Raw genomic sequence first — 17,084 nt, 5'->3', positions numbered from 1 at the left:
TCAGAAGATAAATCATCTTCCTGAGCCCTAACCCAAAGCATCAAAACTTACTGACAATTAAATATTAGAATAAGCGTTCAAGGTAAAGTCTCTGTGTTATCTGGGGCTTCAGGCAGGCTCTAAATACTAACACCTGCACGTCAGAAAACAATGGCCTCTCCGAGAGCTAAAGGTACTTTTCTTATTCCTCCTGGCCACTCACGGGAGGCCACATTTGAAACACGGAGAGAAGAGGAGGGGCAGTTTCTTCGCTATGATTACAGAGCAGATTTACATCCACACAGATATGATCAGGCTTGTTCCAAAAATAAACAAAGTGGCTCTCTGAAGTGTTAACAAATTCATACTAGAACTAGAACAAGAAAGCTGAAAGCTGGGGGGCACCTGGGTGGCTCAGCTGGTCGAGCAACTGCCTTCAGCTCAGGTCATGATCCTGGAGTCCCGGGATCGAGTCCCACATCAGGCTCCCTGCTCAGCGAGAAGCCCGCTTCCTCCCTCTCCCACTCCCCCTGCTTGTGTTCCCTCTCTTGCTGTGTCTCTCTCTGTCAGATAAATAAATAAAATCTTAAAAAAATACTTCAGCAAAGAAAAAAATTGTTGAAGCAAATATGTTAAGATCTTGGTAACTGTCTAACGTGGGTGATGGGTATATACATAGGATTTTACTATTCTAGCATTCTCTTTATTACGAGGTAGGTTTGTATAACAAAAGTATTTTAAAAATACAGCAAGTGTTTACTTCAGTGAAGAAATGCTGAATAACAGGTGAACGGTTACTCCTGTCAGGGAGGGATAGACGGAAGCAGGAAAGAACACGTCCTTCAGGGGCTTCCCCACTACTGAAGGGGTTTTATTTCTTTACCTTTTTGTGAGTCTGAAATGTTAGATCTTTTTTTTTTAAAATATGAATAATTTTGAATGTTTTAAAATAATGTACAGAAATGCATACATCGAGTTCATGTCTCAAAAGGCCAATGATCTGACAAAAAAAAGAAAAAAAAAATCACTGAAGGCAGAACCCAGAAAGCACAGTAGACAGAAAAACTAAAGTGGAAGGGTAAGAAAAATCTGTCATTCAACTAATAGGAAATATAAGAAGTAGTCGCATCTAGCAAATCTCTCACCAACACCTAAGTCCTCTAATGGCGGCAGCGTTTTAATTTCAACATGTTTTGTATAAGTTAAAACATTGGAACTTACCATCGTAAACAAAGTAAGTTTCATCTTTGAAAACAAGCACAGCGGGCATCTCCTTCAATGTCACATACTGCAAAAAATCAGATGTGTAAATAACTTTTACCATTAAAAAATTTTTTAGTTGGTAGCTATGCTTTCAAAAGGATTGAAAGGTACCAGAAAAAACCCACAACAAAACTGTTACAAACAATTAAAAAGACTCCCACAGTCAATCCCAAAGTCACCCAAGGACAGTTTTATCTCTATGCAACACCTGGCACAGTGCCCTGTTTGCTACTGAGATTTGCTACTGAGAAAACTGTGGATCGTTCTTAGAGCTGGTAAGAGACCAAAGACATCCCGGGAAGTACAGGACAAGACACGCTCTGAGGAAGCTAAGGCAACAATCAGCACTGGTAGGTCTGAGTCCTTCCCCACCATTCCCGGGCTGTGTGACCTGGGAGTCCACTGCTGTCCTGGGGAGTTGGCTTCCTCCTCTGCAAGTCAAGGACACCGAGTGTCCACCTCACTGCACAGTTACTAGCAAAACTAGATGCACTAACACGTGTGAGAGCAGGTTTAAAATGTAAATTGACTTTATAAAGTGGGAACTTATAATGGCAACTAATAAGAAGAAATTATTTCAGAGGGTACCTGCCTCTTAGACCTGTGCTGTGATTATTTCAAAATACTGACATTATAGTAGTCAGTATCCCCCTGGGTGAGCCACGTAGAAATAGGACATGGTGTGATAATACTGAAAAGCAGTAACAAATAATCATTAGATAACTAATAACAATAATTTTAACAATAAAACAAAAACAGAGATGCTGTCCTGGAAATACTGAGAAGGGAGAAGGAATACCTCAGGTAATATAGAATGATTTCTTACACAATTACTAAAACATGGTATAGCACCATGCAAACAGCTCTCTGGAGGGCAGTGGTGAAGCTCTTCGGTAAGTCTCTGTCATCACAGACACCTGTGCTCATATGCTCCTGGCAACGCATCCACAGAGGGACTCGCACGTGTATTATAGCATCCGGCACCCCCTCTTTCAAGGATACCCGCACTTGACCTCACTCTGTAGACGGGAGCTTGCAGCACGGACTTGCACATACTCTGAAGCCCCCTCCTCCTTCCCCGCATTCCCTTCAACTCACTACCGCGGACGACAGTCATCTGTCCACAGGCCATTTTTCTCCACTCACCTGTAAGTACCCTGAAGTCAGAAACTGCCCTGAGTCATCCTTATATCCCTTTATTATGCTTACTAGGGATTTCATCAATACTAGATGTAAAGCTAAGGAAGCTTTGCATGATCAAACATTAAAATTCAAAATATGGGGGGAAATATGAAATCCTGGGCCTTGTCCTTATTTGAGAATTCTCTGTGGTGGTAAAATTCCTCATACTACTCTGAAAGAATACTGAGTTCCCTAAGCAGACCTTTGCAACCATATACACGGGGGCGGGGGGGGGGGCAGTGAGAAATACTGGTATTTGCAGGAGTAATTAAGGAATGTTTGAGGAAACTAGTTGAGAGGTCAATAATAATAACCAAAAGAATGCCCCCACTGCAGATACTGTGTGTGCCTACCCACACAGAAGTACTAGGTGCTAGAATTTTGATCTAAAACGTCTGTCACTATACAAGGACTGGGGGGTGCCTCATGGGGTCAGGGCCTAGAACACAGCATGTCCTCTGGTGCATTCCAAGTAAATTGCTTGAACACTTCAAGACGAGGGTACGGTATACATTCTCATGTCTAATACTAAAATGTGGCCCACTGGGCTTCGGAGATGAATGGATTAAAAGGTCCTAGGCCTGGGCTGAGAATTAGATTCCATCCATTCTAGGCCTTTACACCACACTAAGTATTTTAAGACATACCAGAATACAGATTCTTAAGCTTTGAAGGCATCGATTTGAGAATCTAATGGCACATACGGCTCTTCTTCCTTCCTGTCATCTTCTCCCCATCGAAAGTAAATGCATACACATAAAATACTAAAAAATAACTTCTGGGACAAAACTAAGTAAACCTAAAAATGAGTTTAAGCCGACCAGATTTGTCTCAGGTTCTCCCAAGGAAGTGAAAATCATTTCAAAATATATTACACATTTATAAGATAAACACTTATACACAACATATTGCAAGAAGCACTAGACACAATCTCAAAAATAATTAAATATTAAAAATATTAAACAAAAATTAATCAAATGTGTAATATAACATACCTTTGTGGGAAAAAAAAAACTGTTTTGATTTTCTGTAACTTACACTGATTAAAAAGAAAAAGCTTCCCTTGATTTATCTCATGTTTGCTAATAGCCACTGCCTAATTTCTCAGGCCCCCTTCTCAGGGAAAACTTTAATTTCTCAAGTCCCCTTCTCAGGAAGACTTTTCTGAAGAGAAGAGTCCATACCTGTAACCTACAATTTCTTACCGGCATGCTCCCAGATCACACCAATGAGGTACCTGTCCTTCTCGTAAAACCACTATAACCTCCACGTGGACAAGTGTCACAGTTATTTTCCTCAACTCATCTCAATCACTTTGCAAGTACCTTGCACAACAGACCCTCTTTTTAGAACACTTGTTTATCTTGGCTTTTCACTCACCTTGTTTTCCGACTCCCCAGCTATTTTCTTCTCATGTCAACCTTTGCAGTCTTTAGGTCCTGGGCCCACTGATTTCCTTAAAAGTTTGCATCCATGTCTCAGAAACTGTTTATACAGCCTGACTGCCAGGCACCTATATCCACCTGTGAATTTGATGCTTCTGCTTGGATGTCTAACTAATATGTTGAACCAAATTTAAATGAACAATTCAAAACTCTTGATAAGTCCCCCATTTCCAAACTCATTTCTTTTGCAATAATCCAAGGTCGTAGATAACACTACCACCTACCCAGCTGCTAAACTAAACACCTAAGAGTCATCCTTGATTCTGCCCTTCTCCTCCAGGTCAGTGAGCACAAACAATTCTACCTCTAGAAAACAACGATGCTTTTACTACTCTCCCATCCTTTTACAAACCCCCAAGCTTAAACTCCCCAGATTACTTCAAGAGTTCAACTGATCTCTGGGTCTATTCTCACCCCTATCCAATTTATTCTGTTCTCAGCAGAGAAATGTCCTTAAAATGAACATGAGACAAAGTCTTTACCAACTTCAACCCATCACATGCATGGCCGTGACCTGCGAGGCCTCCACTGCTCTCGGCCTATCTCCTATCTACCTCCTTTCTCACTGTATTACAGCACACCGGCCTCTACCTATTTCTCACATATGCCAGCAGTGTTCTTATCTTGAGCATTGGTAGTATCTGCTCCCGGTTTCTAGTTTATTCTGGACACAGATCTTTGCGTGGCTCCTTCACAGCATACATGGCCCAGTTCAAATATTTTCTTCGCAGACAGACATTTCCGGATCAACCAATCCAAAGCAGCCATCCCACCCTCACGTCCCTGCTATCACAATGCTCCTTTACTTTTTTCATAGCAGTTACGTCCTGTTTACATATTTGTTTACTGAAGATGACTATCTCAGGCTGAGGACCCAAAAGGTGTCACCTACAACACCAACCAGTACGCTTTCTTTACCCACGAGAACGTAGGCTCTACCCTCCCACGACCCCAATGCTCTTGCTTATCATCAACGATCCAGGACTAACACAGGGCACGGCACAGGATTAGATAAGCAGAAGCTGTGCATTAATATACATAAATACATTAATCACTCCATTACTTATAAGCCGATTCAACAGTTTGGGCTATCGTTTCTTACTACTGCTATTACTCTGAAGAGAAAAAAAGTTATCAGTGTAATAAACACAGTCCCTAAATGCTGTGAATCCGTGGTATTTGCTTATTACCAATCTAGTACCAGTAGTAAAGAGTTAACATGTTTATTGTTCTACACATATGAGTAAATAAATCTGATAAATAAAATCAAGTAATAATTTAAAAAATGAAATTGAGTCACTGCAATCCATTTTTAAACATTACCTCAGGAACCACTTCTTCTGAGGCAGAAAAGAAGTATGTATATACAATTAATTCTGAAGCAGCATCTATGTATTTCTCCTGTGAAGATACAAATAGAAAAGAGGTGACTTGTAAATATTAACATCAGAATTCATTCCTCATTAAACACTCCGAGCAGGTAGTACCATCCTCAGCCCTATCATCCCAATTTGATGCCTTAAGTGTTTTTATGTGAAAAGATGATGGAATATAAGCCGCGAATGAAACGAACTGTTTCTAAAGCAAAAAGACCACCATAACCCAATGCTTTAATACTCCCCTAAATAAATAAGCTTAATTCATATATTTTAATTCCATAGCTACAGGAGAGATCTGTGCATATATCCACACATATAAACACATTTTCAAAGTTTACGTTCAAACTGCACTCCGCAATCTCAAAGAGCCAAAAATGCTAAAAAGTAACACAAAATCTGAATAACCAGGGCAAGCAACATCTTTTTATTCCTTTCTGTTTCACGAAGGCAAACACAACAGGGGGCATATAAGCAAGTCTTTTCATTAGAAAAACACTTAGATTGAACTAAAATATTCCAATAAAAGTGAAATAATTTTAAGTTTTTGGGTCAAAGTTTTGGCTATACTGAAAATTAAATTATAATACATTTGTGTTTGTGAATTTAAAAAATAAAATCATTTGATAACCTTCAAAGGTGACTCTCCGCCTATGTAAACAAAAAATACACGATGTCTCTTTTGCACATGTTCAAACATTTGCTGACTTGGAAGTGGCCGAATTAGAGCCCTGTTTGAAAACAAAACAAACAGAAAATAAACTTGCATTTGAACTAAAGATAATACATAATTTTAAAGTTACAAAGTTTTAATGTATTAACTGAATTTTAAGTAATCACCCAATCCACAAAAATCTAATAAAACTTTAGCTCATGAGCAAAATTGTACTCACACAATGAAAACAAAGTACCCACAACTTAATCTATCAATTTAAAAAATAAGTTTAAAATACATCCCTTTAGAGAGTACCATCTTAGCCAATATTTTGATAGGCAAGAACAGAACTATAAGCCATTTAGTCCTCAGCTACAAACAAAGGGATCCCAATGAGAATTATTTTTTCCCTTTCATATGATCATTCACATTAACACACTGTGAAATCCTATCCCAGAAAATTATAATGCAAATAGATTTATGTCTATTTATTTATTTATTTTTTTTTTTTTGGATTTATGTCTATTTAAATGCTAGTTTTAAAATACAGAGGTTAAAATCTAAATGTTTCATAAGTAAGTTATTCTTTTCAGAAAAAATAAAATGGGAAGTGGTAGCCCTAATAGTACCTAAGAACCTTATAAAAAGAAAACAAAATTCTACAAAGACTTTTTTTTTTTTTTTTTTTTAAGATTTTATTTATTTATTTGACAGAGAGAGACCACAAGTAGGCAGAGAGACAGGCAGAGAGAGAGGAGGAAGCAGGCTCCCTGCCTAGCAGAGAGCCCGATGCAGGGCTCAATCCTAGGACCCTGAGACCATGACCTGAGCCGAAGGCAGAGGCTTAACCCACTGAGCCACCCAGGCGCCCCTACAAAGACTTTTACTATGCAAGCATATTTCAAAGCCAACTACACTGAGAAATAAATCACATCAAAGTTTATTATAAAATGTATCACTTGCAGAATGTTACTAAAAAACTAAAAAAGAGGCATGGTTTATACTGTCAGATTTTTACTCCACTAAATTTGGAAAGAATACAGAGTTTGCAAAGGCAAACATATTTTCAAAATGTACAGTTCCTTACGTACATTGCATCACTCCACTCTAGCCTCTATTCTTGTACTTCAGTAATTAACTCCTAAGTGATGCAACCCCAGGACTGAGTCATGAAATTTCATTTGCAACAGAGTCACCCTTAGTTACATCAGTCCTTCATGTAATCCCCTCGTATCATATATCCCCTCATATAATATAAAGTTATCTCACAATTTATTCAGAAAGCAAAGAATATGAAATATGCAATCAATGAGAAAATACAGTGAAAATTGTATTAATAAGCTTTGCAAACTTGAATAAAGGTCATTCCTAATTCTGCCTTTTTCTCAAATAATTCAAGCCATACAGTGCCATGCCACTCAACAAACCCACTGCGATATTTCAATTTTACTTTAAAGCTATTTAAAGTTATCAATGTATCCTGTCAAACTCACAAAAAAGTGCTTATACTTTCAAAGTCAACATAGGTTAACCTACCTTGATAAATGTTCTCTTGAATAAGATCCATATAATTGCATTAAATAATTATAAGCACCAACTTTTATACTCCAGCAAGATAGATGTAGATGAAAAAACAAAATCACCACATTCAAACCAACAGGAAATGTTTATGGAAGAAACTGTTTTCTTAGCAGTAAAATCTCAGAGATTGGTAACTCCAATAAGAATCTGGGTTCTAATTATGTCACATTCTAAGCAATGTGTAGTAGTACCTCACAGTTAGCATAAAGCAGCATGTGACAGATCAAGCAAAGTATTTTAGCTGTTATCTAAAGAGAATTTTCTAGTATCACAGGCCAGGGATTAAAGCCCAGGTCTATTCAGAACAACGATATTGTGGGGTTTCTTTTAAAAACTCTGGAGTTAAGTAACAAGAAAAATAAGTTAACGTAAATGAAGCAGTATAAAAGCAAATTTACAGTAAAATAAAAACTATCATTCACAAGGTTGTTAGAAGTAATCAAATTCTGAAAATATTAAAAATCTACTGGCAGGGGCGCCTGGGTGGCTCAGTGGGTTAAGCCTCTGCCTTCAGCTCAGGTCGTGAGCTCGGGGTTTTGGGACTGAGCCCCACATTGGGCTCCCTGCTCAGTGGGGAGTCTGCTTCTCCCTCTCACCTCTCCTTGTGTCTCCTCTCTCGCTGTCTCTCTCTGTCAAATAAATAAATAAAATCTTAAAAAAAAAAAAAATCCACTGGCAGGGGCACCTAGGTAGCTCAGTAGGCTAAGCATCTGCCTTTAGCTCAGGTCATTATCTCGAGGTCCTGGGATTAAGCCCTACATTAGGCTCCCTGATCAGCGGGGAGTCTGCTTCTCCCTGTCCCTCTGCTGCTCCCCCTGCTTGAGCAGTCAGTCTCTCAAATAAGTAAGTAAAATCTTTAAAAAATAAAAATAAATAAAAAATCTACTGGAGAAAATTTTTTTTCTACAAATGAAATAAATTTAATACGAGGTTAACAAATACAATACAAATCACAGTTCCTTGTTTCTTTAAACACCTCTCCGCATATGCTACATATGCCTACCTGTTGTCATAAACGACCAGACAGATGTTATTTAGGTTAAGTCCCTAAAAAAATGTGGGTTCAATATGGTCTGTTAAAATACATTTAGCTTTAGTTTTATTTATTTTTTTAGAGAGAGAGTACATGCACGGTGGGGAGGGGCAGAGGGAGGGAAAGAGAATCTTAAGCAGGCTCTGGAGCTCAGCTATGGAGCCCACATAGGGTTTGGTTTCATGACTCAAAGATCATGACCTGAGCCAAAATCAAGAGTCAGATGCTTAACTGTGCCACCCAGGTGGCCCAAAACTGCATTTAAGGTATTAGTATCTTTAAAAAAATAATAATAATAAATTAAATAATTAAATTAAATAATAAATTAAATTTAGTTAATCTATAGTATATTATTAGTTTTAGTTTTATTATTAGTTTATTAGTTTTATTATTAGTTTATTATTAGTTTTAGGAGTAGAATTTAGTGATTTGTTAGTTGCATGTAACACCCAGTGCTCATCACATCCAGAGTCCTCTTTAATGCCCATCACCCAGTTATCTCATCTCCCACCCACCTCCCCTCCAGCAACCCTCAGTTTGTTTCCTAGAGTTAAGAGTCTCTTATGGTTTGTCTCCCTCTCTGTTTTTATCTTTTTTCTTCTCTTCTCCTTTGTTCATCTGTTTTATTTCTTAAATTCCAGATCTGAGTGAAAATGGTGTGTCTTTCTCTGACTGACTTATATCACTTAATATAAAATTTCCAGTTCCTTCCATGTGGTTCCAAATGGCAAGACTGCATTATATTTAATGGCTGGCTAACATGCAATTGCATACACACACACACACACACACACACACACACACACACATATATATATATATATATATGTGTGTGTGTGTGTGTGTGTGTATATATATATCATCTCTTCTTTACCCATTCATCTGTTGATGGACATCTGGGCTCTTTCCATATTTTGGCTACTGTGGATATTGCTGCTATAAAATATTACTAATCATATAGTGAAAGCCTTTCCTAATAAAAACTTACCCAGACACTCTGTGAGCAAACTCAATAATATCATCTTTAGTTCGTGGTCCTCTATAATTATATGCCAAGTCCCCCTTTAATCTTAAAAAGAAAAAAAAAAAGGACAGAAGTTTGAGATTATTTCAACTGTTTTAATAGTTAACACTAATCACTACTGTTATGTAAAATTACAGTATATAAAATAGTAAATGCAGAGTTGTTTCAGAAGTAGCATAATCATGTGAAATACAGTAGACAACTGGCTATAAGGGACCAACAATTCAAAATATAAAGAAAAAGGCTATATTTTATTGAAATTACATGAAAATAGTTTACTTTGTATCTAATAGTTGCATTGTGTCTATGCTTCTGAAAAGTGCATAATCTACACATTCATGGTCAAGAGCTTCTAAAAGCAACATAATTCTATTTTCTCTAGTTTAAAAAATGACAGGGAATTAATAGTATTTTGGTAGAGGTAAACAAATTTTAAGCAACACAGCATCACAGGAACTTGAAAGATGCTCCAAGATTATAGAGATAAACAAGGCGTGAAACACCTATTCTATAAATTAAAATTTTCCAAAAGCCTGTCTGATGTGTCCAGCTGAAATTTAAAAAAAAAAAAAAAAAAAAAGTGAAAACACAATACAACATTTATAATCAAACAAAAAAGAACAGAAAGGATAATTTACTTAACACAAGTAAAAGAGGTTTAATATTTTTTGAAAGCAGGGCAAGGAGGGAAGTCAACACAAAACTCAAGAAATAAAAAATTAAAATTAGTCAAATTTTGAAATCTGAGATTTTAAAACACTGAAAAATAACTTACCTAATTATAAAAATAAGTTTCCAAATGTTCCTCAACTCGCAAATTACCAAAATAAGGATGAAACTCAAGAGAAAATTCAATAAAATTATGATTATGAAATAAATCCCTTAGAATTAGCACACCATTTCTCCCAATTTATATACACTTTACATTAGACTTTGCCAACACTTACAGATTAGAATTAAATCCATCAATTTGATTCTGTTTCTTTCCTCTCTAATGAAGTAAGTCTATTTCGATTATAGAAAAGTAACATCTGTTAGGAGACAGGAGTCACATGATACAGCAGAATATACCCTTGAGCTCCTCAGGGTGAAACACCTTTCAGACTGTACAGCTGTGCATCTCGTCCTGCAGGATGCGTGCCCCGCAGCGAACGCTCAGAGCGCACTCAGTGAATCAGCCGACAACACCACACTCACTTAAATACCAAGAAAAGCAGGAGGATGCAGTCCCTCTCCTCTGCTCACATACTGCACCTAGAAAGAATCACTGAACCCCAATCTTCAATCCTCCACGGATGCTACTAGAAATTAATGTAATAAAACGTAAGCAGAGTGAACTAATAAAAATACACATATAAACATACAACACTCAACTTACAGCTTAATTGTTGGATAACCTCGAACTCCAAACTCTGAAGCAATGCCTTGATAAGAAAAAGAATAAATAATTCTAAATTTTTTTTAAAAAATGAGAAACTAGGTAGTAAATGAGCCTTTTACTTTATATATATGTATTTATACAAACCCATAAAATTGTGTTGTTTTCAAGTCTTAAAAAAGAATATAAATTCACATACAAAAAAGAAAAAACATGACATTCTCATATAAAACAATTACTTAATACTCCAACCTATGGCCACACAAAACACTATACAAATTAAGAATAAATGCTAAAAGAATACTTAAAATTTTATCTCTGAGGTACTTTTTAAAAGATTTTTTTTAAAAGATATTCCTGTTAAAGATATTTTTGTTAAAAAAATAAATATATATAACATCTCACTTGTCATTTGATTTCATCTTCTAGGACAAATATTTTTTCCTATGTCTCATTGGTTCCTTGCAAAAATAAAAATAAAAAAAAAAAGAAAAAAAAGAAAGCCCATCCTTTCCTTTAGTGTTTTCTGAGACTTAAAAAAATGGCACTGTATTTTAATTTTAAAAAGATAAATTGTATTTGCAAAATTACTTAATTTCTGCAGATAATACATGATCTGACAGCAACTTTATCTACTTGTTTTAGAAGTTTCTGCTTTTGCAATAACCCAGAATAATTCTAGTTATTTTCAAAGATTATTCTGAAGTCCTCACATTAATTAAAATGGGATATAGTTGCTATGATGGCATCTTTTAGAGGCAAAGAAGAAACAAAAACAATCAAACAGAGAATTAGAACTTTAAGAGGTACAGATATCACTACTGCAAATTAATACCATCCTACTTTACAGATTCAAGACAACCAGAACAACAAAGAAATGAAGCCATCTTAATTAAGAGACAATATACAATATATTTACACATATACAAGTTTAAATAAAATAGAATGTATTTATTCACATGATCTCTCCCTTTGTTAATTTTATTTATTTCAAGGACATTTGACCGTGGTTGGTTATAAGGACACTACTGTACGTGAGTTCTGGTTTATCACTTTAGTCACCATTACCCTGGTTTCTTTTTGTTTTTTTTCCATTACCCTGGTGTCTTAGCACCACCTACCATCTCCACCCAAGAACGATGACGAAGTGAATTTGTGGCAAAATAACAGTCAAGATCTCTCAGCCTTCCTTTGTTATCAACAGAGTTTCTCCCTTAAACATATAGAGAAAGATGACTGGAAGGTTTTGGACAGTGATCAACATTGGTTTTTCTTAGAAGCAACACAAACAGCAAAGGTAACAAATCTAACACAGGTTTTGGAGATACAGATCCTGCTTCTGAATAGCTATGTGAACTTAAGCCAATCATGTGTTTACTTGTGCCATCACTAATGTAGGATTTAACTGTCAAACAGAGTCTAATTGAAAACTGTGGTTATGGAGATTGACTTCTGAGTAAAAATATGAAAAGGATTTGGGCGGATAATGTGAGTGAAAGATGTTCTTAATCCCCCCCTTCCCAAATTAAGGAGGCCTAAAACATCAGCCCTTAGTTACCTTAAACTAAGATAATACAATTGACTGAGTGGGGGAGTGGGGGGGTGGGGGGGTATATCCATCTATCAATTCTTTAATTTACTGTGAAGTTTTTTTAAATAAACAAATAAAGAAAATATGCAATCAGTGAGAAAATACAATGGTGGTTCTCAAAACAGGTTTCAGAGAAAAAAAATCTCAGCTCCACATTTCACCCTATCACATTTCCCTGGCCTCAGCGTATCTGTAAGATGGAAATGTGTAATGCCACCCACTCTATTATACCTTGACTCTGAGCATTAAACTCCATTTTTGATAGAATTTCAACTGGCAGTGACTCCTAAAACCTTAAACTCAGGCTTCCCTAGGAAAACAATTTATACATATATATATATCACCCAAGGAAAGCATGGGTTATAGGCTTAAAATGATGTAGGTTAGGATTCCAACTCCTCATTTATCATCTAGGCAGCTCTTATCCTTCTGAGGACAGCAGTCATCTTCTTCAGCTTATGGGTGGGATTTTGAAATGAGAAAACATGTGGAAAAGAATCTAAGAGAGAGCTTGGCACACAGAGATCCTGAAATGATAGGTCCAATTCCTTTCTATTTCTGATCCTGATCTCACTGTTAAGTGATTATCTGCAGACACATCAGTGTATATATAATAACTATCACATATAAAATATCTTATAGTTGACTTTAGTAGACCTTCAACTATACCTCCAGATAATTCTGTGAACAGGAGAAGAATACTAGTATCACTTTTCAGGTAAAGAAATTGATACTTAGAAAGACTTGGTAACTTGTTTGAATGCGAGCACTGATTAAGTAGCTGGACTATGAATGAAGCTTAAGTCTGAGTTTAACTTTTGTTCTTTATTTTTTCATATTAGAGAACAATGGTTTGCATAGAAACCTGAGATTAATTCCTTCACAAAGTCAAGAATCCATTTGTAACATGAATAACTTCTCTGAAATTTTATACTTTTAAATGCTCATAAAATGAAGTTAAACATGAAGCCCCCTATTTCCTGTTTTCTCCTCGAAATAACAACTTGATAGTAGAGCTACATTTGAAAGTGAATCATGATGATCTCAGACTCTGGTTCTAATTCCGCCTCTAACTTTGGTGTTTGAAATTACTTAGTCATTTCATTGCTAACGACCTGCTGTTACTTCATCTACACAATGGTCAGGGGAAGAAGGGAGGAGCTGTAATTAATGTGAAATCCTTTTCAGCTCAAAACACTATTTTCCTTAGTATTTACTGAGTGTTACTATGTATCTAATATGAAGAAGATATAAAATACAGCAGTTCTCAATTGGGGGAAATCTGCCCTCCAGGAGACACTGGGCAATGTCTAGAGACACTTTTGGTTGCAGTAACTTAGGGGGACAGTGGGATGGGAAGAAGGGTGTTACTGGTATCTAGTGGGTGGAGATCAGGGATATTGCTAAATAGCTTACAATGCACAGCAACCCTTCCCCTCAAACAAAGAATTACTTGGCCCAAAATATCCTTAGTGCCAAGACTTAGCAACCCTTAAATACAATCACTGACCAAAAATTTCTTATAATTTAGAAAGAAAGGTAAAACTAATTTGCCAATATAATCTATGAAGAAGAAATTAGAATGTTATTGGCCAAATGTCATTCCAAGTTTACACATCAACAAGAAGCAAATTATGACCTTTAACATAAAGTATCACACTTACGTTGAGGAAAAAACATAATTTCAATGGCTTCAAAACAGAAATCAGTACACCATTACAGGTAGCATCATAACATATTTTACAAATGTGAAACAATTCTGGTACTTGATTTTGGAAGGGCTTATGTACAGAAAAAGAGGCTAAAGTATCTACCTTTATATAGTTTTTTTTTTATGTTGATTACAGCATTATCAGTTAAAACCATGCATCAAGAAAATTTTGATACAATTCCAAACACACAGGGCAGGATATTTCATGATAGTTCAAATTTCTCTAGTTCAAGAATTCTGTACAGAGATGCGCTGGACTGAAAGTGGTGCCATGTGCTTCCAATCTCTGCACTTACACGCCTGAGAAATAAGCCATCCTCAAATACTCCTAAGAGATTTTTTTATACTTGATCACTGAATAATCCTATCCCACCCAAAGCCCAATACTATAAATCTATAAATAACTAGTCATCAGAATAATACTTTACTCTATGGTTCTCTAATTCAAACGTGCAGCAGAATTACCTGAATTCCACTTTAAAAACACAGATTCTCATGACCCAGTCTCAAAGACAGTCATTGGGTAGGGCTGATGTCGGTCTCCAGAGTCTAATTTACATTGAGCAGCCCAGGTAATCCTAATGCAGGTGGTCTGCAGACCAAATGCTGAGATACACTAATGCTGGAAATGCCTGAAAAGTGACCTAGGGAGATGGATGAAATACACAGGAAACAGCCAATCCTTCAGTATTTACAGTTAGACACAGAATGATGTTGACAGCTAGGTTGGAAAAAAAATTCAATTTCTTTACCTGTTTCTACTAAAATGCTTATAGTGGCGCTGCCTTGAGGTATTAAAGGAAACTTTAAGAATTATATGTCCAAAACCTATTCGTACAATCTCTAGACGGTAGTTTTTAAATACACCTTTAAAATAAAAATACTAGGAAGATAGTATTTTTCCATGAGCACATAAACATCTTGATTCTACAGTAAAGTAGAAAATGCATCCATCGCTGACATCAAACATTAAGTAACATAACAATTTACTTATGTTTGTTATTGTCTCTCCCCTCTAGAATACCATCTCCATGACAGTAGAGATTGTTGTCGGTTTTGGTCACTGATGCATCACTGATGCCTAGAATGTGCCTGGTACATCCTGGCATACAGTTGAGGGTTTTTGAAATACCCACTGAATGAATACTGACTCTACAATGATTTTTGAATAGGCTACATTTGTATGATGCAAGTAGTCACAAGGATTTACAAGCAAGCATTACCATGGGAAAGGGATGGAGGGTTCAGCATTGCACATCCAAGGAGTAAAGGACATAAAGTATAGGAAACACCCATCACAATCTTGGCAGAGATCACCCTCATATACCAGCTCCCCTTCCCTTTTCCCAAAGCTAGACGGCTTGCTTGAGATAATGTGCTCTGCATGCTCTACAGACGTTTCTTTCTCCTATTAACTCAACGTAATATATAACACGATGCTAAATGAACAGATCTGTAATAGTCACATATCGGAGGCAAAAATTTAAACCTCTTAATGGATTATGAATAACGGGATGAAAAAAGTCTCATTGTAAAGTACCTACAAAGCTACAAACCAAGTATGAAGTCTTAACAGCTGGAAGAACATTGCGCTTTAATCACAGCACTTAAAACATTTCCTTTTCTAAGCTCCTGAGAAGTCTTAGCTATTTTTGCCCTAAACATAGTGTCACTTAATAGTGACATACACAGGCACATATTGAAGAGTAAGCTAATGAATTAGGTACTATAAAAAGACTAAGTGTAAACAGTTATTAGCACTGTAGCATCACAGGAGTAGTTACCATTAAGGTTTTTACTGATTTGTAGGTACTGTTTTTTCATTGATTATCTGTCTTTATATACCCACACTCCTTTATACATTATGCTACTTTATGACTCTGTTAAATGATTCAAATGATCACAAGAATTTGTTATGTTTGAGACTTTATTCTACCTGTTGGTCTGTTCATATTTCTCCTTCTATTAGACTAAGCATTTCCTGGACCAGATGGATTTGTTTTGGTCTTCCTTTAATCTCTAGAGACTAAGACACTAGTTAGTAAACATGCTTGAGTGAATACGACTGACAATGTGAATGAACACAGACACACACAGCTCTAATCAAACAAGACTGACACAAGATAGCCTAGACACAAGAACTTACTTTCAGGACCAATGGGTGAAACCAGTAATTTCTCAAACACTGTTAAAAAGTTTATTTCTAGAAATCAGTCTCTGTCTACAGTAATTCCTGCTATCGCTCTGGTCTCCTCTCAAAGTTTTAACAACTTATTTGTGTGACTATAATTCCATCCCTCACACCTAACTGCTCTCTAGTTCCCTGTTCCCGAACATCAGGAAGCCAAATCCCATAAATTCACAGCAGCTGCTAACATGGAAACACACAGAAAATTAATTATTCTTTTCCATATAACTAGCAGTTGTGTAGTTCAGCAATGATGCTAAGAATCATGTCCTACTACTTTTGATTGCTCTTCTTTATAGGACAGAGCCAGACTATCACATCTGTGATTTCATCCTGGAAGATGTCTGTGAGGATTACTGTGTCCCCTGTCACTCCATTGTCATTACTAAGGCTGGACTTCCAGCATCCTTTTGTAGAGCACCAAGATGCATACAAAAATGGACTTATATGATTTTCTTGACTAAATGCTTTTCTTTTATAGTGTACATGTTACTGCCAAAAACATTTTTATCAAATCAACTGCTTCTCAAAAATGCCCATTACCTCTCAATTGACAACAGTTAAAATCTTTAACACCATGATGTGACAGACCCCTAAACTCTCGTCTTATACGTCATCTTATGTGCGCTAGGCACTCTGCAAGGAATTTTGCATGCGAAATGCTAATACAATCCTCCC

At 36.4% G+C, this 17,084-nt stretch overlaps 1 protein-coding gene across 1 annotated transcript in view; it reads right to left on the bottom strand.

Annotated features, from left to right (window-relative positions):
• TMX3 (thioredoxin related transmembrane protein 3) overlaps positions 1-17,084 on the bottom strand; it is a gene marked incomplete at its 5' end in the record, with an annotated part of 44,281 nt that overhangs the window by 15,925 nt on the left and 11,272 nt on the right. The window contains 5 exon segments of the mRNA XM_080821086.1: positions 1,201-1,267; positions 5,193-5,270; positions 5,877-5,976; positions 9,503-9,583; positions 10,917-10,962. Coding sequence (XP_080677212.1) covers positions 1,201-1,267; positions 5,193-5,270; positions 5,877-5,976; positions 9,503-9,583; positions 10,917-10,962 — 372 coding nt within the window.

The sequence above is a fragment of the Martes martes genome (assembly GCF_963455335.1).
Source record: "Martes martes genome assembly, chromosome: 13".
NCBI classification, from domain to species: domain Eukaryota; kingdom Metazoa; phylum Chordata; class Mammalia; order Carnivora; family Mustelidae; genus Martes; species Martes martes.
The sequence above is the reverse complement of the archived record's forward strand: the minus strand, read 5'-3'. Positions and strand labels throughout refer to the sequence as shown.